Genomic DNA, 25,694 nt, shown 5'->3' on the forward strand with positions numbered 1-25,694 from the left:
AGACATCACGGATGCTCCGTGATGTCTGAGTAGACAGTGCACTCGGCGACTCACATGCCCTTCTGTGGTTGCTCTGAGTGGTGGATTGCCGCTGCGAGAAGGCCAGGGGGCGGGGTGAGGCACACTATTGGTTGGGTCACCGGAGGATCCGTAGCGTAAAATACGCTGTGGATCTGTTACGTGTGACCCTACCCTAAAGGGGTATTATGGTTTTAGCAAATAAAACATATTTTGTGTACGAATTCCCCAGTTTACTCAATTTCTTCTTGCAGTGACTTAAAGAGGCACTGTCATTATGAAAAACTTTTTATATATTCTAGTACTACTGATAAAATGACTTTTTAAAATATACATTAATTAAAAAAAATGGCAATTTTACAAAAAAATAAAAATAGCCGCCACTAGGGGTCATCTATCTTTCTGCAGACAGACAATATGTATTTTGCAGCATACCGGATACCGGACATAAAGTGTGTTGGTATCCAGTATAGGAGATCACCATTGCACCACTACAGCCTTCAGCTGTTCCTAAACTACAACTCCCATGATTTGAGTTGTAGTTTTGCAACAGCTGGGGGTACAATCTTTGTAAAACTCTGTTTTAAAGCTGTGTATTCTCAAGATTGATAGTTTTGCAACAGATAAAGGTAACACTGCTCTAACATAGTGCTTTAGAAAAACTGCAGCTCCAGCTGTTGCAATGCAAAACTACAACTCCCAGCATGCTTGAACAGCCAAAGCTTTCTCTGACTCCTGAATGACAAATAAGCTAATCAGACATTCAGGAGTCCATGAAAGCTGAATGACACACATAGTGACAGCTATGTTGATTAGCATCCAGCTTTACTAGGAACAGATAGAAAATGTATGCATAAAAACTTATGTGCAGTGATTTGCAGACTGCCAGGCTGCTCCCAGACTCAGAGCAGATGAGTCATCATAGTAAGTGAGAGAGATGGACACGCCCCCTCCCATAAGCCAAGAAGAAAAAGCAAGTGAGCAACATATAAATGCTATATATAAAAGGGGTTATCCAGGAATAGAAAAATGCAGCTAATTTCTTCCAAAAACAGCTCCACGTCTGTCTTCAGTTTGGGTGTGGTTTTACAACTTGGCTCCATTCACTTTAATAAAACTAAGCTGCAGAACCACACCCAACCTGGAGACAGACGGGGAGCAGTTTTTGATAGGAAGTAGCTCTGTTTTTCTATTCCTGGATGACCCCTTTAAGAGAAATTCTTTAGTTTTTACTTCTAGAGGCTGAAAATCTGTGCTGGTCTTGTAATCAACGCTCAGATGCACAGTTCATTACAAGACAAAACTCTGACAATGACTGTAATGCACATGATCATCAAGATTTTATTCCCTGGAAATAAAGAATAAATTGTTCATCTGGATGACATCAAGAAGAGATCTTGAAAAATATGAGGAGTTGACATTGGAAGTCTAATGTAAAATTGGAGATTTTTTTTCATTACAATGAATAAACTTTATTAGCATATGATTAAATGAATGTCTATACATACAGTAGCTAACTATAATTTATATTACTTTGTACACTGTTTAAAATATATTAATGACAGAACTTTTTCCCACCTGCAAGACAAGCACTGGAGACTTGCTTATAATGTGCTGCAGATTTGAACAAAGCTGGAATTTTTATTTTTCTCTTTGGAACTGATGAAGATAGAACAGTCTGTCTACATGGAAATCCAAGTTCACAGGACAGCACAATCTAGGTAAGAATATGGATATGGTCAGGATAAAAATATATATAATATGAAACCACATTAACAAAATATTTCTTGAAACCCCCACATTTTGTCATACAGTTACCTGATGAGACATCAAATAAAACCATTGTTTATGTGCCATTGTCACAAGATCAATAGTATCCACTTCACCTTTTAACCCCTTAAGGACCCAGCCCATTGTCACTGTCACTTTATCCCCTTAAGTACCCGGGCTTCTTCCGTTTTTTTTTCATTTTCAATTTTTCCTCCTTAACTTAAAAAAATCATAACTCTTTAAAATTTTCACCTAAAATTCTATATGATGGCTTATTTATTGCGTCACTAATTCTACTTTGTAATGACAGTCATTTTCCCCAAAAATCTACGGTGAAACGGGGAAAAAAAATCAATGTGCGACAAAATTTATGAAAAAACACTATTTTGTATGTTTTGGGGGCTTCCGTTTTTACGCAGTACATTTTTCGGCAAAAAAGGATACCTTATCTTTATTCTGTAGGTCCATACGGTTAAAATGATACCCTACTTGTATAGGTTTGATTTTGTATCACTTCAGAAAAAAATCATGAATACATGCAGGAAAATTTATACGTTTAAAATGGTCATCTTCTGACCCCTATAACTTTTTTATTTTTCTGTGTTCAGGGCGCAATGAGGGCTCATTTTTTGCACCGTGATCTGAAGTTTTTAGCGGTACCACTTTTGTTCTGATCAGACTTTTTGATCACTTTTTATTCACATTTTTGTGGTATAAAAAGTGATCAAAAATGCGCTATTTTGGACTTTGGAATTTTTTTGTGCGTACGCCATTGAACGTGCGGTTTAAAAAGTGGTATATTTTTATAATTCAGACATTTCCGCACACGGCGATACCACATATGTTTTTATTTACACTGTTTTTTTTATTCTTGGAAATGCCGGGTGATTCAAACTTTTATTAGGGGAAGGGATAATTGAAAGGGTTAATGATTTTTTTTACACTTTTTTAATGCAATATTATAGCTACTATAGGGGGCTATAACATTGAATTAACTGATCCATCTCCATAGGAATGGATCAATCAGTGTTTTTCGGCGACTGAATGCTCAAGCCTGGATCTCAGGCTTGAAGCATTCAATCGGCGATCGGACAGCGCAGGAGAAGGTAAGAAGACCTCCTCCTGTGCTACAGCTGTTCGGGATGCCGCGATTATACCACGGCGATCCCGAACAGCTCCCTGAGCTAACTGGCAACTTTCACTTTCGTTTTTAGCCGCGCGGCTCAGCTTTGAGGGTTAATAGCGCGCGGCACCACGATCAGTGTGACCCCGCATTATATCGCAGGGCCGGGACCCAGGAAGTACCCATACGTCCTGGGTCCTTAAGGGGTTAAGCATTAATAACTCTGGGATGCTTTTACTTTTTATTCTGATTCAGAGATTGTTTTTTCGTGACATATTCTACTTTATGTTAGTGGTAAATTTTCGTCGATACTTGCATCATTTCTTGGTGAAAAATTCCAAAATTTGATGCAAGATTTGAAAATGTTTCATTTTTTTCACTTTGAAACTCTCTGCTTATAAGGAAAATGGACATCCCAAATAAATTATATATTGATTCACATATACAATATGTCTACTTTATGTTTGCATCATAAAGTTGACATGTTTTTACTTTTGGAAGACATCAGAGGGCTTCAAAGTTCAGCAGCAATTTTCCAATTTTTCTAAATCTGAATTTTTTAGGGATCAGTTCAGTTTTGAAGTGAATTTGAAGGGCCTTCATATTAGAAATACCCCATAAATGACCCCATTATAAAAAATTCACCCCTCAAAGTATTCAAAATGACATTCAGAAAGTGTGTTAACCCTTTAGGTTTTTCACAGGAATAACAGCAAAGTTTGAATTTTTACAAGGGGTAAAAGGAGAGAAATCCCCCTAATATTTGGAATCCAATTTCTCTTGAGTAAGGAAATACCTCATATGTGGATGTCAAGTGCTCTGTGTGTGCACTACAAGGTTCAGAAGGGAAGGAGCGACAATGGAATTTTGGAGAGTGAGTTTTGCTGAAATGGTTTTTGGGGGGCATGTCGCAGAAAAGAAAAACCCACATTGCATACTATTTTGGAAACTACACCCCTCAAGGAACGTAACAAGGGGTACAGGGAGCCTTAACACTCACAGGTGTTTGACGACTTTTCGTTAATGTCAGATGTGTAATTGAAATGTATCACTTTTTGCCTAAAATGCAGTTTTTCCCCACCAAAATTGACCATTTTTACAAGAGGTAATCGGAGAAAATGCCCCCCAAAATTTGTAACCCCATTTCTTCTGAGTATGGAATTACTACATATGTGGATGTCAAGTGCTCTGCGGGCACACTACAATGCTTAGAAGAGAAGAAGCGCCATTGGGCTTTTGGAGAAAGAATTTGTTTGTAATGGAAGTCGGGGGCCATTTGCCTTTACAAATCCCCCATGTGCCAGAACAGTGGACCCACCCCACATGTGACCCTATTCCGGAAACGACACCCCTCACGGAATGTAATAAGTGGTGAAGTGAGCATTTACACCCCACTGGCGTTTTACAGACCTTTGGAACAGTGGGCTGTGCAAATAAAACATTTTATTTTTAATTTTCATGGACCACTGTTCAAAAAATCTGTCAGACACCTGTGGGGTGTAAATGCTCACTGCACGCCTTCTTACATTCCTTGAGGGGAGTAGTTTCCAAAATGGGGTCACGTGGGGGGGATCCCCCGTTCTGGCACCATGGGGGCTTTGTAAACACACGGCTATCAATTCCAGCCAAATTCTCTCTCCAAAAGCCCAATGGCGCTCATTTTCTTCTGAGACCTGTAGTGCACCAGCAGAGCACTTTACGTCCACACATGGGGTATTTATATACTCAGAAGAAATGGTGTTACAAATTATGGGCAGCTTTTTTCCTATTACCCCTTGTGAAAATGAAAAATTTGTGATAACATCAGCATTTTTGTGAAAAAATAAAATAATTACATTTTCACGTCCAACTTTAACGAAAATTCTTCAAACACCTGTGGGGTGTTAAGGCTCACAATAACCCCCTGTTACGTTCCATAAGGGGTGTAGTTTTACCAAAATGGGGTCACATGGTTTTTTATTCCATTTATGTCAGAACCGCTGTGACGATCAGCCACCCCTGTGTAAATCACCTCAAATGTACATGGTGCGCGCTCACTCCTGAGCCTGCATGTCTTGTGAAAATGAAAAGTATGGGTCAACACCAGCATGTTAATGTAAAAAAGGTAATTTTTTACAATAACATGCTGGGGTAGACCCCAACTTTACCTTTTTATAAGGGGTAAAAGGAGAAAAATCACACCAAAATTTGTTAGGCAATTTCTCCAGAGTACGGAAATACCCCACATGTGGCCCTAAACTGTTGCCTTGAAATACCACAGGGCTCCGAAGTGAGGGATCTCCATGCGCATTTGAGGCCTAAAGTGGGGATTTGCACAGGGACGGACCCGGATGCAAGAATGACACTTGCCTCAGATACTAAAATTACCCTATGGCAGTGTTTCCCAAACAGGGTGCCTCCAGCTGTTGCAAAACTCCCAGCATGCCTGGACAGTCAATGGCTGTCCGGCAATACTGGGAGTTGTTGTTTTGCAACAGCTGGAGGCTCCATTTTGGAAAGAGTGCCGTACCAGATGTTTTTCATTTTTATTGGGGGGGGGGAGGGAAGGTGACGACTACGACAGTGTAGGGGTATATGTTGTGTTTTACTTTTTATTTTGTGTAGTGTAGTGTTTTTAGGGTACATTCACACAGGCGGGGGGGGGGGGGGGATGGGGGGGTTCACAGAGTTCACAGAGAGTTTCCCGCTGGGAGTTTGAGCTGCAGCAGGAAATTTGCTGCATCTCAAACTTGAAGTGAGAAACTCGCTGTAAACTCCCGCCCGTGTGAATGTACCCTGTACACTGTAAACCTTCAGTTGTTGCAAAACTACAACTCCCAGCTACAATTACAACTCTTTGGCTGTCCGTGCATGCTGGGGGTTGTAGTTATGCAACAGCCGGTAACGGCCGACGAATCAGAACGATCGTGAGGTGGAACCAGTGCACTATCACTCCTTTTTTCCGGGTCACCGGGGACCCGATTGACCCGGAATCGCCACAATGAATTGATCGCCAACATGGGGAGGTCTCAGGAGGCCCCCAGGGGTTTGCATGGGGTGCCTGCTGAATGATTTCAGCAGGCATTCCGGTCCGGTCCCCGCCCGGCAGAGACCGGAATTCTCACGGGCATACAGGTACACCCTAGGTCCTTAAGTCCCAGGGCATCAGGACACCCAGGGTCCTCAACGGGTTAAAGGGGTACTTCCCTTATAAACATTTTTTTTTTAAACAACTGGTGTCAGAAAGTTAAACAGATTTGTAGATTACTTCTATTTAAAAATCTTAATTCTTCCAATACTTATCAGCAGCTACAGTCATGGTCGTAAATGTTGGCACCCCTGGAATTTTTCCAGAAAATGAATTTCTCACAGAAAAGGATTGCAGTAACACATGTTTTGCTATACACATGTTTATTGCCTATGTGTGTATTGGAGCTAAACCAAAAAAAGGAGGAAAAACTGCAAATTGGACATAATGTCACACCAAACTCCAAAAATGGGCTGGACAAAATTATTGGCACCCTTAACTTAATATTTGGTTGCACACCCTTTGGAAAAAATAACTGAACTCAGTTGTTTCCTATAACCATCAATAAGCTTCTTATACCTCTCAGCCAGAATCTTGGAACGCTCTTCCTTTGCAAACTGCTCCAGGTCTCTATTATAGGAAGGGCCTTTTCCCCAACAGCAATTTTAAGATCTCTCCACAGATGTTCAATGGGATTTAGATCTGGACTCACTGCTGGACACTTCAGAACTCTCCAGTGCTTTATTGCCATCCATTTCTGGGTGCTTTTGACATATGTTTGGGGTCATTGTCCTATTGGAAGACATAAGATCTCGACGTAAACCCAGCTATCTGACACTGGGCTGTACAGTGAGACCCAAAATTAGTTGGTAATCCTCAGATTTCATGATGCCTTGCATACATTCAAGGCACCCAGTTCCAGAGGCAGCTAAACAACCCCAAAACATCATTGAACCTACACCATATTTCACTGTAGGTACTGTGTTCTTTTCTTTGTAGGCCTCATTCAGTTTCCGGTAAACAGTAGAAGAATGTGCTTTACCAAAAAGCTCTATCTTTGTCTCATCTGTCCACAAGATGTTTTCGCAGAAGGATTTTGGCTTACTCAAGTTCATTTTGGCAAAATGTAGTCTTGCTTTTTTATGCCTCTGTGTCAGCAGTGGGGTTCTCCTGGGTCTCCTGCCATAGCATTTCATTTAATTTAAATGATGACGGATAGCTTGCGCTGACACTGATGCTCCCTGAGCCTGCAGGACAGCTTGAATATCTATGGAACTTGTTTGGGGCTGCTTATCCACCATTGAGACTATTCTGCCTTGACACCTTTCATCAATTTTTCTCTTCCATCCATGCCCAGGGAGATTAGCTACAGTGCCATGGGTTGCAAACTTCTTGATAATGTTGTGCACTGTGGACAAGGGCAAATCTAGATCTCTGGAGATGGACTTGTAACCTTGGGATTGTTGATATTTTTCCACAATTTTGTTTCTCAAGTCCTCCGACAGTTCTCTTCTCCTTTTTCTGTTGTCCATGCTTAGTGTTGCACACACAGACACACAATGCAAAGACTAAGTGAACTCCTCTCCTTTTTATCTGTTTTCAGGTGTGATTTTCATATTGCCCACAACTGTTAATTGCCCAAGGTATTTAAAAGGAGCATCACATGCCTGAAAAAAATCTTATTTTTCCACAATTTTGAAAGGGTGGCAATTATTTTGTCCAGACCATTTTTGGAGTTTGGTGTGACATTATGTCCAATTAGTTTTTTTCCTCTCTTTTTTGGTTTAGTTCCAATATACACAAAGGGAATAAACATGCGTATAGCAAAATATATGTTACTGCAATCCTTTTCTGTGAGAAATACTTCATTTTCAAAATTTCAGGGGTGGCAACATTTACGGCCATGACTGTATATGCTCCACAGGAATTATTTTTTTTTAAACAACTTTTTATTTGGATTTTAACAATACAATATAGAGAACATGTAAGCCAGGACACTCCCCTGACATGGAAACATGTTAAACCAAATATACAAAACCCCATAGAGTCAAGGACACCAGCCAAAGACCCGTGTCCCGAATGCCTATAGGAATAATAGAACAGAAATAACCCTCCTCTCCAACCCAAGATATCAAAGAGATCCCTGAGGGCCACCCTCTGCAGGAAAACCCAGGCAGTATGACTGTGTGTGTTTTTTTTTTTTTTTCTACAACACTAACAAAAAAACACATGTCTACAGAAGAAACATTTGCGGTAAAAGCAAGGGAAAAAAACGCAGCATGGTTCCACCAGCCTCCATCGTCCAAAAGCCCCTCCAAGCCCACCCATAGTAAACCTAAGGAGTAGGTGCTGTCCCTGAAGAGATATCCAGCCTACCTAAGAACCCGCTAAAGACCTCGTCAGGTACCATGTAGTCTCCCCTAAAAGGTCTCATGATCTTCAGTATTTCCTCAGACAAAAACCATTACCATGAAAAGGCCTCCTTTAAAAAAAAAATTAAAATTTTTCCTTAGTACGGCCCAAATCTGTAAAGTCAATAAAAAGATACCTCTTGATTTGTAGAAAAACTTCAGATTATTGCAGGTGTAGAAGTTTGTACCACAAAGAGGTCAGACCAAAACGGATCCGAAAATGGGCAGGTAACCAGCCCATGGTGCAGGTCTGTTATGTGCTGCCCACACTTAGGGCATTCCTCTATGCGGTCTGGATGTGCAGGCTTGCGGGGAAAGATGAAACCATAAACGACATGATGGATAATCCGAAATTGCGTTTCCCTCCATGACTGATTACAGACCGCTCAGCGAACCTTCGCCCAACCCTTCAGAATAGGAAGAGTTAAACACGAGGTTACATGGAGGGTGATATCCAAAGAGTTATCAATATTGTCAACTCAAAACCACTACTTAAATAAAAAAATCACAACATATCAAAAAAAACAAGAACAAACTATCTACAGATCCATTAACCTTTAGTACATCATACAGCACAGATTTTGACTGCATTAAACAAATTGTGCTAAAACATCTACCTGTTCTCCATCATGATGAAGTCCTTTCCAAAATACTGTGTGTAGGAGTTAGAGTGGTCCCCCGGAGGGGCAAATCACTTTATAACCAACTCTCCCGAGTGACCACCGAAAAGGATCGAATTGACAACAAAGCTGGCTGCATTGTACAGGATCATACAAATGTGGCCATACACATTGCAACCTATGTAACTTCATCAAGAATACCAAACAATTCACATCTACATCTACGAATATCAGTTATAACATCAAAACGATAATAAACTGCTACACTACACATGTTATCTACCTGGCCACATGCACATCTTGCAATTTACAATATGTCGGTTGCACGACTAGAAAACTGAAAATCAGAATTGCTGAACACCTTGCCTTCCGTAACCTATTACTTAACCCCCAGCGTACGGTATCGGGACTTACAAAACACTTTTTGGAACAACATGCTGGAGATACAACCCACCTTGACATTCAAGTAATTGAGAGGGTTAAACCGCCCAGACAAGGCGGTGACAGGCGTAAACTGGTGTTCAGACGGGAGGCGTTTTGGATCCTCCGTCTGGACACCAGATTTCCACAAGGATTGAACTATAAAAACGATCTTGCTTATATCTATTAGATCACTGGTGAAATGAATAGATATGTATTATGTGTCATGATTATGGGCAAGTCAAATTTATAAATTATTGCTAATCACCATGATTGTTTAACAGCAATACGAACCGTACATGACACCTGTCCACTTTTGTATTAACGAATAGCAGGTAAGAGGTCTAACCACGCCCTCTGATAGGCGGACCTCACTCACTCTCATTCCCTGCTAGGTTAAGGTATTAATAGCAGCATTTTTTCTGTCCTTAAACATTGCTATGAATAAGGTTTTTCTTTAAACCTAAAGGCGTCGGCATTTCATTTGGCTTTTAACCTGCACCTCACTTTTTTGTTCTATTTTTAATGGATTAATAAAACATTGAAGTTTTAGGAAGCTGGATTGCACCATTCTTTCTGCTAAGATTCACTGCCTGGGACCCGGCCCATTCCTATCTCCGAGCTTCCTGGAAAACAGACTCCAAGACGAACTAATTGCAACACATGGTGAGCTGACTCCTTGCTTTTCTATATACCAGAGTTAAAGTGTACCTATCACGAACTCATCTACCCCTAATGCCCCCCCACCCCCCCATCTGTCTCTGACTCTAATCCTAACTTCCCCTCCCCCAACCCCCTTTACTTACCCATATAAGTTCCTTTCTTATTGCTCACTTTGCTGCATTTTCTGAGAGAGGAAGGGGGAGTGGCCCTGGCTTACACTGTGGTGACAGGAGACTCCATGCTCCGGGCCCAAACCATACTGGGCCGAGAGTTCAGAGAAGGTTAAATACCTCGGCCCAGTAGGGCTAAGGAGATGTTGAACCCGAAGTATCCCAGCAGCCCACCATAACGGGCTATTCTCTCTGCCCATATGGAATTCTGGAAGTGATCATAATGGCATATGTTTACTAACCGAGAACGATAACCTCATTGCAGCATTACCCATCTTCCACGCCACTGCATTATCCCTAACAACGTACAAGCCCCTTATAGGACCAAGGATAGCTGCAAATTTAGTATGTAGGAGGGCCGGTAAAGACCAGGGACCCACTAATTCCACTTCGAGTGCCGTATTAGAGTAATAGTCACTGCCCCTAATCCCGTCAATACAGTGTGGATAAAGGCAAGCTAAATTATAATGCGTTACGTCAGGAAAATTCGGTCCCCACTTCTGGAAGTTCTTTTCTTTTTGGATTTCTTTTCTATCTGACCACAGTGCTCTCTGCTGACACCTCTGCCCATTTTAGGAACTGTCCAGAGCAGAAAAGGTTTGCTATGGGGATTTGCTCCTACTCTGGACAGATCCTAAAATGGACAGAGGTGTCAGCAGAGAGCACTGTGGTCAGACTGAAAGGAAATAAAAAAAATAAAATAACTTCCTATGGAACATACAGCAGTTGATAAGTACTGGAAGGATTAAGATTATTAAATAGAAGTAATTCACAAATCTGTTTAACTTTCTGGCACCAGTTGATTTAAAAAAAAAAATTCATGTGGAGTACTCCTTTAAAGGTTGGGAAATGGTAGACAGCGAACAGTCAGTTCTTGAAGCGGATGTGTTGGAAACAAAAATAAATATGTAAAGATATGACTGGCTTTGAAAATGGCCAAGTTGTGATGTTTAGATAACTGGGTCACAGCATCTTCAAAACAGCAGGTAATGATAAGAAAGGTGTCAAAACACACTGTGTATACTGCATACAAAGAGCATGTCAGTATAAGAACGGGATCATGAAAGAAAGTGACCAAGTCTTCTTTCATATCATGTAGATGACCAGAGGAGGTGGCAACAGTATACACTATGGAAAGAGGTAAAGCCAGTAAAGGCAATGTTCTGCTGGGAAACTTTGGGTCCTGGCATACATGTAGGTATTACTTTGACATGTACCACCAGCCTAAACATATGTTGCAGACCAAGTCCAGCCCTACATGGCAGCTTTATTTCCTACTGAAAATGTCCTTTGTTTGAAAGAAAGTTTTCAGCAGTAAAGAATGAAAGCTAATATCTAGTTGCTATAGGCAACAAATACATTTTCAGTTTAGATTTTTTATTAATATCCAAATTTGCTTCCATATATATGTCTGTAAATGGGACATGGGCTGAATGCTGACACATACAGTCTCTTTTAATGTACCCAATAAGCAATAAAATGATATAGGGAATGTAGGGAAGCAAGTGCAAAAATATCCGGAACTAATTGTCTGGCCCATTTTAAGAAAAATAAGAGCGAATATAAAAATCTGGTTGGGTCTACCACTTAGTATGGCAGATAGGATTGGCCTTTTGAAGATGATAATTTTACCCCAGATATTGTTTATGTTGACCAATAGTCCGGTATGGTTAGGAGAACGAGTATTTAAGACAATTGAAACCATGGAAAGAGAATTGGTCTGGAAAGGGAAAAAACCAAGAATAAAACTAAGTTATCTAAGTAGAGGGGTGAATAATGGAGGATAGATTATACTATATAGCAGCACAGTTGAGGTATGTAAAGAAATGGAAAGAAACAGATGTTTTTGTGAATATGATAAAAGGAAAAAAAGATGTGTGCGAGGATATGGGAGAATTCCTTGAATCTAAGTTGGGCGGAAAGGATCCCATAGAGGAAATGGTGGGGAAAGTATGGGAGCAAATGAAAAAGTAATGAAGGTGAAAGGTTCATTTGTATATACGAGGTTATTCAATAACACAAGATTTAAAGAATTAGAGGGACAAGAATGGCAATTTTGGAGTAAATATAATTTAAAATTTGTAGCACAATTTTTTGAAGAAGAGAAACTTAGAACGTTTGAGGATTTGAGTGCACAGTATATAATATGATGTCACTATTTAGGTATGCACAGTTAAGAGAGGCAGTCAAAAAAATAGATAGGAAAGAGGAGTTGAGAATTAATGACTGCCCGATAATGAAGGTCTTTAGGGAAGGCACAGATAAAAAAAATAATAATTTCCAAGATGTATAAAATAATGGTGGATGTCAAAAATAAGGGTGAAAAACACTTTAGCACAAAAGAATGGGAGAGGGATGTAGGGAAAGTAACAGAAAAGGAATGCAGGGGAATCTGGGAAGAAAACACAAGTGTTATCAAAAATGGTTCACATAGAGTCACACAATTTTTTATAACACATAGGTTATATTATACGCCGAAACTCTTGGGAAAAATAGATAAAAGGCAAAAATATACAAATGCCCAAGATGTGAGAATGACGGAATTGGGTTCTTCCATATGTATTATGAGTGTCCTGTGCTTAAAGAATTCTGGATGAAGGCAGTGAGGATGGTAGAAGGAAGGTTAGAGCTGAAGGAAGGAGATGAATTGATATCTTGGTTACTAGGGGGAGTAAGAACTGAAGGAAGAAGAATGGATAAGATAATAAGAGGGAAAGTGCAATTTGCAACAAGACTATTGGTGGCAAGAAAGTGGATGTCTAAAGAAGTTCCAAATATTGATGAACTTAAAGCTACAGTAAGCAAGATGATACATTTTGAGTTCTGCTGGGCAGCTCAGGTCGGGTGTTTGGTCAAGTTACACTTAATTTGGGATAGGTGGATTGAAGGTATGACATAAAGAGAAAGACTATGTTTGGTGGAGAGTCTCAGATAAAGGGACATGGTTGGAATGTTCTCTTATAAAGAAGAATATATAGAGGGGGAAAAGGAGACAAAAATGCGCCAATTTTTTTTAGTGCAACTTTTATATAAATTTTTTTCTTATATACATATATATATATATATATATATATTTATATATATTTTATTATTATTATTTATTCTTCCCCCCTCTGCCCTTCTGCCATGGGGTGGGACAGGGGTTGGGTGGAGTGGGGGGGGGGGGACTATATATAATTTTGTAAGGAGAGGTGCTCTGTCCGACCAAAGCCAGTAACAAATACAAGAGGGATGGGGGTTGTGTTTTTTTTCTCCTTTCCTTCTTTCTCCCTTGTTGGTTTGTTCTTGTTTGTTTGATTTTTTTCTCTCTTTTTTTCTTCTCTGCTTATTTTGGCTCTCCTCCCTCGTTCCTCCCTTTTAAAGTTGGAGTGAAAAATGAGTGTTTGAGAGTTTTGGTATTGGATTAATTGTAGGAACTGAATGCAAGTAGTTACCCCTTCAAAAAAAAAAAAAATAAAAGAAGAGAAAGAAAAAGGAAGAGAGGAGGAAAAAGAAAAAAAGGAAGAAAGGAAAGGGGAAAAAAAAATATCAAAGATCCTCCCCGAATTTGTTGATCCTGGGGAGTGCGTAATAAACGCATCACCAGTGGATCACAAGTAGTCAGGGTAGAGTGGGGCATGAAGACGCAGCACTCTTCGCTGGCAAGGGGAGGAAATTTGTAAATTAAAAAAAAATAAAAAAGGAAGAAAAAGAGAAGAAGGATAAGAAAAAAATAAAAAAAACGGGGAAAAGGGAAAGAGGAGAGGAAGGAGGGAGAAAGAAAAAAAAATACAATAAAAAAAATTTTTTAATCCTTTATAATAAGGGGACTGAAGGATGATTGTGAGAGTGAGGAAGGAGGAGAGAGGGAGAAAATGAATGGTGCAGATGGGTTTTGCGTAATTTGGAGAGGGGGAGGAGCCAAATGTTACTTTCTTATTTGTTTGGTTTTAATGATAGGAAGGTTTATGAAGGGGGGGAGGAGGGGGAGGAGAGGTATTATTATATAAGGAAAAGGGGAATATTGAGATGACGAGGGTCTGACAGAGCACTGGAACCGGACGGAAGAAATGTATAGGGGGGGGGGGGGGGGGAAGGTGAAAAGGGAAATTTTGTTTAAGTGTGGATAATAGACAAAGAAAAATGGAAAGGTGATTTTAAATAGAATGTAAAATTTGTTGTTGAAATAAAGGAAAAGTAAAATTGTAAAAAAAAGCAATAAAATGATAAATGCTGTTACTGTATGGATACACACCTGCTCATCCTTTGTATCTTGTGAATATAGACGTTTTTTCCCTACAAGAGGCTGAAAATGACCAGTTTGGGTATGGATTTTAGCTATGATCTGATTCCTTGATTCTGTATCGATACAATTTTCACTGCCAGGTTTATCCTTTAAATAGGCCAGGTGACATAAGGCAGTGGGTTCCAGATCACTATTCAGTATTTCATCTGTTCTGTCCTGACTTCTAAATACACTTTGTGGACAAAAATCACTGTTTTCTTTTTTAATATCTTGTGACCTTCCAGGAGAAAAGCTCTGATACACTGTCCATTTGCTTGACTTTACTTCTGAAGACACAACACTTCTGCCATTACTTAATAAGAAAGAACTAGGCTTTAGATCTTTTGTTGTATTGCATGCAACATTATCCACGTCCTCCTCTGCTACAGAGACTGCTGTTAACTCCTTCATAAGCCTGGACTGTACTTTGGAGATTTTTGTAGAGTCCAAAAGATCTAAAAAGGGGATTAAAACAATACAAATATTATTATTGTGTAAAGTTATTTCAGTACTAAGTGCATAGTAACAAACATTATAAGATACAGGTGAAATGGTTGTCCTACTTTAAATAAGAACTACACAATCAACAAACTTTGTAAAAAAAAATAAAATAATGAAATAGTATAAGTCAATGTAAGAAACTTGATTATCCTTTTTTTCCCCATTTATCAAGCCACTTTCCTGCTCACCCTCCCTCCTAATTTGATTACTCAGTCTGAAAAAATGCTCAAGCCCTTCCGCAGATGGATCAGCTTACTGAGGGATCAGTTACAGCTACTGATAGAAGCCTATGAAAAGAGGAGGGAGTTGTGGGGGGGGGGGGGGGCAGAATGGGACAGCATGGGACAGCGAGCCATTGCTTAAAAGGTTACGATGAACAGCTTATACTGCCAGATGAATCAGAATTCCAGAAATTTTTCTTCGGAAGATCCTTTTTAATGATATATCTAGCACAGTATATGGCCCCATAGAGTAATATTTAATGCAGATTCACAAACATAATGTTCATAAAAGTATAGAGCGGAAAACAATTCTTTACCTCTCTATACTGCAGTGGTTAAGTGCAATTAGATAGACAGCTACAGCCACCAAAACTGGTTCTTCGTAGGAACTATGACACCCCCATCTTCATTAAACAAACTTCATGTATGGCATTTTCTTAATTGTTCCAATGTAACAATTGAAAGGAGAGCAAAGGTGAGTAAAATGAAATAAGTGTAGTTTGATTCTGCAATCTTACTTCCTTTCACTTGTTCCCAGTTTTATTATCAAGCAGTCAGAAGTTAAAGGAGAACTCCAGCCAAATTAAATATATATAGCTGCACATGATAAAGTTACCAGATTTTCTGACGCATAAGACGACTGGGCGTATAAGACGGCCCCCAACTTTTACAGTTATAGAGAGTTTGGCATATACTCGCTGTATAAGACTACCCCTCTACCACCTTACCATTGTTCCCCCACACTAGGTTGTCAGCATAGTTCCCCCTACATTAGGTAGTCAGCATAGTTCCCCCACACTAGGTTGTCAGCATAGTTCCCCCGACATTAGGTTGTCAGCATAGTTCCCCCTACATTAGGTTGTCAGCATAGTTCCCCCACATTAGGTTGGCAGTATAGTTCCCCCCACATTAGGCTGGCAGTATACCCCCACATTAGGTTGTAGTTCCCCCACATTAGGTAGGCAGTGGATCCCCACATTAGGTAGGCAGTGGATCCCCACATTAGGTTGTAGTTCCCCCACATTAGGTAGGTAGTGGATCCCCACATTAAGTTGTAGTTCCCCCACATTAGGCTGGCAGTATACCCCCACATTAGGTAGGCAGTGGATCCCCACATTAGGTTGTAGTTCCCCCACATTAGGTTGGCAGTATACCCCCACATTAGGTAGGCAGTGGCTCCCACAGACATACAGCCTTAAGCCATATACAGTGTATGGCATGAGGCTGTATGCCTGTGTACTGGACCACTTCAGTGCTCCGACCACCTCTCCTCCGGTCATGGGTCATGATCTACTGCTATAGGCGCGTGTCCTCGCTGCTCCGCTCTGGTGTTGCTATGGGCGCACGCACGGGACGTCAGTGACATCCCTGCGTGCGCACTACCTCCTGGCGGGCCCCTTGCATTTTTAAGGTTAACGCAGGGCCGCAGAAAGGTAACTGGGACATCCTTGTGTCCCGAAAAGCTCTTTCGGGACACAGGGATGTCCCTAATGTGACAGGGGAAATGAATCTCAGCCGGGAGGCCTGGGGTATGGATAATCCATAATCCGGGCATCTTATCCGACTGCAGCACCCCGCGTATAAGATGACCCCCGACTTTTGAGAAAATTTTCCCGGGTTAAAAAGTCATCTTATACGCCGGAAAATACGGTATATAACTTTTCAATGTGAAGTGTAATCTTTGCTGAGCATAGACCCCATTTCTCTCCAGACAGGAAGTCCAGGAGATCTTATCACACTGATGACTAGCGTCTACCGTAGACGACACTTCTCCCCAGCTCAGAGACCTGACAGCTTTAGTGTGCCGTGAGTGTGCCGTGTTTGAGTGTCCCTGATTGGCTGGAGGGCAACACCCTCCTCCCTGCAGCTCACAAAGGAAACAAGCTCAGTGTGTGTAGTTTTTTTGCTGATTCAAAGGCTGCTTATGGGGGTTATGGGGGTCCGATTTTGAAATAAATCAGCTGAGATGTCTTGTGGAGTCATGGTGAGCATATATATATTATATATATACACACATACATATACACACACATACAGTGGTCCCTCAACATACGACGGTAATTCGTTCCAAACGAGCCATCGTTTGTCGAATCCATCGTATGTTGAGGGATTTGTGCAATGTAAAAAAGTAAAGTCATACTCACCTGTCCCCGCTGCTCCGGACCGCGTCCCACCGCTCCCGATGGTGTCCCCGGGCCTCCGCTGGGCTCTCCTGGTCTTCTCCGGTCCTCTGCTGGGCTCTCCTGGTCTTCTCCGGTCCTCCGCTGTCTTCCGCAAGGCCTTACTGGGCCTACTTAGCGACGTCATTACGTTGCTGCGTACGCCATTCCTATTGGATGACGGTATGGCATGAGCAGCTTCGTATTGACGTCACCGGAGAGGGCCGAGCAGATGCTGGAGGACCAGTGCTGGACCCGAAGGGCACCCTGGAGCATCGTGGAGGGGTAAGCAATACTTACCGCACCACACGGGGAACATTAAAGGGGTACTCCGGTGAAAACCTTTTTTCTTTTAAATCAACTGGTGGCTGAAAGTTAAACATACTTGTAAATTACTTCTATTAAAAAATCTTTATCCTTCCTGTACTTATTAGCTGCTGAATACTACAGAGGAAATTGTTTTCTTTTTGGAATGCTCTCTGATGACATCACGACATCAGTTCTCTCTGCTGACATTATTATAATAATAATAACGCTTTATTTATTGTTGTCCTTAGTGGGATTTGAACCCAAGTCCCCAGCACTGCAAGGCAGCAGTGCTAACCACTGAGCCACCATGCTGCCCTTAGCATACATCTGCTATGCATGGTTGCTAAAATGGACAGAATTGTCAGCAGAGAGCACTGTGTTTGTGATGTCATCAGTGTTCCAAAAAGAAAGGAATTTCCTCTGTAGCATTCAGCAGCTAATAAGTACTGAAAGGATTAAGATTTTTTAATAGAAGTAATTTACAAATATGTTTAACTTTCTGCCACCAGTTGATTTAAAAGAAAAAAGGTTTTCACCGGAGTACCCCTTTAAGCTGCTATCCAGCATAGCACTTAATGCGATGGCCCCGACATAAAAAAGCATCGTATGTCGATGCTGACATCGACATGCGATGGCTTCTGAGAGGCCATCGTATGTCGATTTGATCATATGTTGGGGTCACTATATATATATATATATATATATATATAAACATATTTAAGTATTTTTTTTTGCCACTTTTGGCTGGATATCTCCTTTAAGAAGTAAAGGATAAATAAACGGCAACAGGACTTTCAAATTTGACTACACAGGGCTTGCAGCCGGTAACCACACACACATAAAAGTCTGCATAGAAGCTGTAGACAAACTAATAGGAAACCTTCTGCACAGTTGCCTTCCTTTTTATTTTAGGTGAATTATAACCATAAAATATATTTTGACAAAGATGTCAAAAAGGAATTTCAACAAGATCTTACAGTTTTGCTCCAGAGAAGCTATAGAGTCACATAATAGGATTGCAGAGTTCTCAGCCACATTGCCTTGTCCTGGCCTCAGAAAAAAACGAGGTACATTTTTAGATAGATTCTGTGTTGGTGTCTTCACCTAAACAGTGACCAGAGCAGATAAACAAGGAAATGTAAATCTATCTGTGATGTTTTAAGAAACAATAATAACAAACATTTCTTAGATTTGTATTCCATTTTTTAGAATCAATGAGATAACATCATGTACTCAATGATATACTGTTTCATGTACTTTGACATGTTTTATTTATTTGTTTAAAAAAAAGCCCTCTAAAGACAGAAATTTGTGTAATGGTGAGACATTAAAAATAAAAGTAAAAAAAAAAATCCACAAGGTCCACATCGAGTGTTGTACCTTGAAGATTTCTTATTATGTACGCTGAGTGTCCAAATACAATAATTCTTATTCAAATAGGTTATACATATGGTATTTTAATCCATAGAAGAGGCCCCAATTGTTGGTGTTCTTAGTATTGCTGCTAACACTCCACCAGCCACACAAGCTATGTGGCTTCTAGGATTTTTACAGGCCCTTTTTTACATTAACTGTTGGCTAGCTTTATGAAATGTTTGCCTTAAAAACCTCAACCCACTGGTCTCATCGGTATAGATACAACTGGAATTGTACAAAGTGCCACTAGTACCACAATAATAACACAATTGTGATTGATAGTGTGGCTGCAGTCCACATCTATCACTGGATAAACACTTGATAGATGTGGACTGCAGCCACACTATCAATCAAAATTTTATTTACATTGAGGTACTAGTGACACTTTGTAGAATTTCAGTAGTTTTATCTATACCGATGAGACCGGTGAGTAGGGGTTTTTAATCGTTCTAAGGCAATGAAAGTTATGTTTTATTCATTCAGTGGATGGGAAAACAAGGATTCTTTGTGGTCACCTAGTAATCAAATGTGTATATGAATTGAAGTTAAAGGGGTATTCCAGGCAAAAACTTTTTTTATATATATCAACTGGCTCCGGAAAGTTAAACAGATTTGTAAATTACTTCTATTAAAAAATCTTAATCCTTCCGATAGTTATTAGCTTCTGAAGTTTTCTGTCTAACTGCTCAATGATGAGGTCACGTCACGGGAGCTGTGCATGATGGGAGAATATCCCTTGCATGATGGGAGAATATCCCCATAGGAGCTGGACAGCTCCCGGGACGTGAGTCATCAGAAAGCAGTTAGACAGAAAACAGTAACTCAACTTCAGAAGCTAATAACTATTGGAAGGATTAAGATTTTTTAATAGAAGTAATTTACAAATCTGTTTAACTTTCCGGAGCCAGTTGATATATAAAAAAAAGTTTTTGCCTGGAATACCCCTTTAATCCTCCAACCATAAGTTCAATTTGTGTTAGGCTCTCTTTATATTTCCTTTTATAAAAAATAAATTCAGCCAGAAGCCAAGTCATGTCATATGTCAGTTTCTTGAGGTGCTGGTGTATTTCACAAATACAGTTAACAGTGCATTGGGTTTGTGTCATAAGCAATAATAAAACAATTAGAAAGTATGTTACTGTTTAAAGCATACTGACCTTATTAGATTTGCTTGATGACCTTTGTGACAACTCCCAATCACAGTCTGAACCTGGGGTTCCCACAATCCATTGAGGGAGGCAATTATGAGAGGATGGACCTGTGGATAAAAAAAAAATGTAATATTAAGACAAGTTTTGTGTTTAGATTCTATGCATTATCAGTATGCGTAAATATTTACAAAGATACAAATTGTTTTGCAAGGGATTATGGCAAAACATCTAGGTCCCACATAGTTCTACTAAACCGGACTTTAAACACTACAGAACCCCATATCTGCCACATGTGGGGTTTTATCAGAACTCTGTCTGATCTGTAATTTGTAGTGTTTATTCTTGTGGAAGAGGAACAACAACAACAACAACAACAAAAAAAACATTCTAAACATATATGGTAATTTCTAGAGGTGTAAACAAATGTATGACTTATGAAGATGGACATGGATAACACCACAATAATATGGTCGCCACAATATATTTTACTGCAAATTACCTTTAAAATTAGAGGGACTATGTCTGGATCCAGACTGGTGACTGCAGGGGGAAACCTAAGAAAAAAAAAATGTAGTTACAATTATTAAAAATACTGTAATATTTTAATTAGAATATATATTATATAAATACACAGTTTACTAATCCATGTAAATGTACTTATGTCAGAAGCCTTTAACTAGCTCAGGTCGCCCTGATCACACACATTTTTTACAGTTTCTTGATACACACTCCCGTGTGTATGGGTGAAGAAGGGCGAGAACTTAATTTTATTAATGGGACTATCCAGTGATGAGCGGGATTATACAGTCAGGGGTGTGCATTAGGCATACACGACCCTCAATGTAAAACATACACACTTTATAATTCTGCCTATCACCTGATATTCACTCTTATTGTTAAAATTAAGTTCATGTCCATCTGACTGATTCCCTGAATTGTCAGTCACATTATTACAGCAAATGTCTTGGAAATGGAAGGACGTATCAAGACACTGTAAAAAGGTGTGTGATCTGAGTACCCTAAGCAATTTAATGATAATGCAATCTCACTTCTTTGCGTTGGCCACAGGTCCTTTTTAAGTTGAGTAAATCATGTTGCCTACACTACCTTCTCAACAAAAATGCTACATACTAATTTTAATACGGCGGCCTTAAAATACATGGCATAATGAACAGGATAATGAATATTGTACATTACATGCTGCAATGCAGAACCATACCCCAGTTCATATGGTTCAGTATTACAAACCATACACTATACCGCATTCCACAGTTGCAGCACGTATTGGTGGAAAACAGAGCAGCCTCTTTAGAATGTGGCGACATACAGTATATGTAATGTGGTTTGATAACAGGATGATAAACATGCCTCCATAGTAATACATAAATCACCATATTCAGAAACCACATCTTGCAAATCTTGCAAGTTTTTTTTCCCGCTTGTGCCTTTTTAAGTTTATATTTTTTCTGTTGGGGGGGAATTTAGTTAGGATAGGGTGGGTTAGGGACATAGTCTCGCACCACATCACACACAAATAAAAGTTTTCCCACACCCATACACACACCCCATCCCCATTAGAGTAGGAAAATGTCCCGCAGGGCATTTTCAGTGGAGGAGGCATATGCCATACTTGCCTCAGACACTGAAAGCGCCACAGAGGATGAGGAAGACCCCAGCTTCCTTATTTCTTCCACGTCTTCCTCATCATCTTCTGATGATGAGCAACCAAGGCGGTGGAGACGCCGCCATGCGAGGCCGCAAACCTCCTCTGCTTCTGACCCTGTGCCCCATGCTGGTATGAGTCCCCCTGGCGCTCATACTAGTCAAGCCCCCAAGCCAAGTTTACTGGTGCCTAGTACTGGTGAACTTGTCTGGACTGAGCCAGCGGACCATGAGCCTGTGACGCCTGAGTTTGTTGGTGACTCAGGAATCAAGATTGACATAGTCAGGTTCACTGAAATGGACAATTTTTTTTTCAGTGATGACTTTGTCAATCTGATAGTTGACCAGACGAACCTGTCACGAGCTTGTCACTGCAAACCCGGGCTCCTTTTTAGTTAGGCCCAGTCTGTGCAGCAGAAATGAGGGCCTGTTGGGGCCTCGTGCTGCATATGGGCTTAGGTTAAAAAAAATAAAATAAAAAAAGAGGTCAGGCAGTACTGGAGTGAGGGCGCCCTCTACCAGACCCCGCTCTACAGTATGGCCATGACCAGTCCCCGGTTTGAGGCCAATAGGAAAGGTTTGCATAATGAGTCATGTCCCCCCCGAACTGATCCCACGTATGACCGCTTGTATAAAATCTGGCCAGTCATCAATCACTTCGGGGCCAAATTTTGAGAGGCCTATGTCCCTGGAAGAGAGGTTTCTATTGAGGAGTCTCTCATCAGCTTTAAGGGGAGACTCAGCTTCCGGCAATGCAGCCCAACCAAGCGAGCGCTGTATGGCGTGAAGATGTACAAAGTTTGTGAGTGTACCTCAGGGTACACTTGCAAGTTTATAGTGTATGAGGGACGAGATTCCCGTTTTGAACCCCCAGAATGTCCCCCACTCTGGGTGTTAGCAGGAAAACCGTTTGGGGCCTTTTGCACCCATTGCTAGATAAAGGTTACCCCCTTTACGTGAATAACTTTTACACTAGTATCCCTCTCTTCACATCCCTTCACCGCCAGATCCACAGTCGCTTGTGGGACAGTCCGGAAGAATCAAAGAGGCCTTCCTTCCTATCCCCTGCAGACTTCTATCCCCTGTGGTGAGTCCCGTGCCTTTTGCCATGAAAACCTGTTGCCGGTCCGGTATAAGAACAAGGGGGATGTCCTTATGCTGTCCACAATTCATGGGAACGGCAGCACCCCTGTCTCTGTGCGAGGTACCATGGGAATCGGTCCTCAACCCAGATTGTATTCTGAACTACAATCAGTATATGGAGGGAGTTGATCTTTCGGATCAAGTCCTCAAGCCATATAATGCCATGCGCAAAACACGGGCATGGTACAAAATGCGCAAAACACGGGCATGGTACAAAAAAGTTGTGGTCTACATGGTACAGGATGCTATGTATGACTTTTTTGTACTATCCCAGCACCCTGGCAACACAGAGATACTCCTGGAGTTCCAAGAGGAAGTTCTAAAGGCCCTCATCTTTGGTGACCGCCAAGAAGTGGGTCAGAGCACCTCTGGAACTTAGGTTCCCTGGATCGTCCCCAGCCAACACTTTCCAGGTGAGGTCCCCCCACACTGGAAAGATGGGACGATCCCACAAAAAAAGCAGATTGTGTCGCAAGAGGGGGATTTGGAAGGACACCACTTGATCATCCAGGCCTCTGCATTAAGGATTGCTTCAGTGAGTATCACACTTTCATGGAGCTCTAAATTTTAATCCTTCTCCCCAATTCCCCAGAATTCGACTCCAATGTACCAGTCCAGAGTACATTGTCTTTCAAAATTTTAAAACCAACCCCCCCCCCCAAGAAAAACCAAAAAACCTCTTTCCCAATACCCCTGATAATATCCCCCCCCCCCCCCCCCACAAAAAAAAAAAAAAAAATGGGACAGAGTCAACAGCATTGGGGGTTTGCAATTGCCTCAAATGCGCAGCACTCTCTCCCCACCTGAGTAGGGTGCGCATTTGAGGTAACCGAATAGGGATGGCCACACACACACATCACATTCCCAGAATGATGATTTAGAGCATAGGGTTTGGGGCAGGCATAATTTTTACTTTTGGCTATACTCTGGATCATCATTCTGGGAATATAATTGGCATATCAGTACTAAAATTGCAATTTTCATTTTCCCCAAACTACACTTCATCCATTTCTGGAAAATAAATTTACCAGCAATTCAGTGTTAAAAATCAATTCTTTCACTTTTACGGGTCAAAATGTGAGGTGTAAGTACTCAATCTAACCCTTGTTACGTTCCTTGAGGGGTGTAGTTTCTAGATGCACATGGCACCCGACTTCAATTACAACAAACTTTTCAGTCCAAAAGCCCAATGGTGCTCCTTCTATTCCGGACATTGCAGTGCGCAAGCAGAGCACTTTACATCCACATATGAAAAATGCAGATTTTGATTTTTCTCCTCCACTTTTCTGCTATTCTTGTGAAACACCTTTCTTGCGAAAGAGTTAACAAACTTTCTGAATGTCATTTTGAATACTTTGAGGGGTTTAATTTATATAATGAGGTCATTTATGTGGTATTTCTCACAGAAAGGCCCCTCAAAAACACTTCAAACTTAACTGGTCCCTGAAAAATTCAGATTTTAATATTTTGTGAAAATTTGGAAAATTGCTGCTATACTTTGAAGCCCTCTAATGTCTTCAAAAAGTAAAAACATGTCAACGTTATGATGCCAACATGAAATAGACATATTGTATTTGTGAATCAATATATGATTTATTTGGAATGTCTATTTTCCTTACAAGAAGAGAGTTTCAAAGTTAGAAAAATGCTAAATTTTCATGAAATTTTTGAATTTTTCACCAAGAAAGGATGCAAGTAACGACGAAAATTTTCCACGTTAAAGTAGAATATGTCACGAAAAAATTCTGAATCAGAATAAAAGGTAAAAGCATCCCAGAGTTATTAATGCATAAAGTGACAGTGGTCAGAATTGCAAAAAAAAGGAGTCCTTAAAGTGAAAATGGGCTGAGTCCCAAAAGAGGTTAAAGGAAGAAAAAAAAACTGGAAAAACAAACAAACAACAACATGCACTAAATCTAATAGACACTAACTAAAGTTCTATGGAACTCAATCTGGTGCAAAGTGTAATTACCATAATAATCAGAACCAAGAGAAAAGCTGCAGAGTAAACAGACAGCATACCAAAAATACAGATGTAGTCTACAAGAATAAAGCATGGTCCTCTATTCCCTAAACAGATTAGAGGGTTAGATGTCATAAGGTGTTTTGGCAACAGCAGGGTAAAAATGATAAAACTCTGTCCACAGCATGCTCCATGTGGCCAAGGAAGCACACATACTGCTAATTTTTCTCAGTTCATACAATGTCTGCTATTGACTTCTATACATTTCCTTGCAGAATGCCCTTGTATTTGGAAGCAGTCAGTGCAAGTCCTCAATGCAAGTCATGTAAGGGGCGTGATGGCCGCCACACCCCCTCTCATAGACTTGCATTGAGGGACCGTGACGTCACAACCCCCACCAAGATTGCGAGGGTTCAAGCGGCAGGACCCCTGCGATCAGACATCTTATCCACTATCCTTTGCATAGGGGATAAGATGTCTAGGGGTGGAGTACCCTTTAACGTTCAAGTTGTAGACCCAGATTTCTTAATCTGGAGACAAAAACTGTCTGGATTTGCCTACAGCAAACAAACACAGATCATGCTAGGCTCACATCTGCACTACCCGTTTTCCTTTGCTGGCTATGTTCCGTGAAAGTGTTTCTCTCGTAAATTCCGGCAGAGTCTCATTGATTCCAATAGGATTCTGCTGCACTGTACACAGC

The 25,694-nt window shown here is 40.6% G+C and overlaps 1 protein-coding gene across 4 annotated transcripts in view; it reads right to left on the minus strand.

Annotated features, from left to right (window-relative positions):
• ZGRF1 (zinc finger GRF-type containing 1) overlaps positions 1-25,694 on the minus strand; it is a 171,535-nt gene that overhangs the window by 53,128 nt on the left and 92,713 nt on the right. For all 4 annotated transcript variants that reach the window (XM_056564937.1, XM_056564962.1, XM_056564952.1 and 1 more), the window contains 5 exons: positions 20,723-20,777; positions 20,230-20,330; positions 18,634-18,760; positions 14,437-14,921; positions 1,597-1,735 (listed from right to left, as the gene is read on the minus strand). In XM_056564937.1, the coding sequence (XP_056420912.1) occupies positions 1,597-1,735; positions 14,437-14,921; positions 18,634-18,760; positions 20,230-20,330; positions 20,723-20,777 (907 nt within the window). The remainder of the gene's footprint in view (positions 1-1,596; positions 1,736-14,436; positions 14,922-18,633; positions 18,761-20,229; positions 20,331-20,722; positions 20,778-25,694) is intronic.

The sequence above is a fragment of the Hyla sarda genome, chromosome 1, assembly GCF_029499605.1.
Source record: "Hyla sarda isolate aHylSar1 chromosome 1, aHylSar1.hap1, whole genome shotgun sequence".
NCBI lineage: Eukaryota > Metazoa > Chordata > Amphibia > Anura > Hylidae > Hyla > Hyla sarda.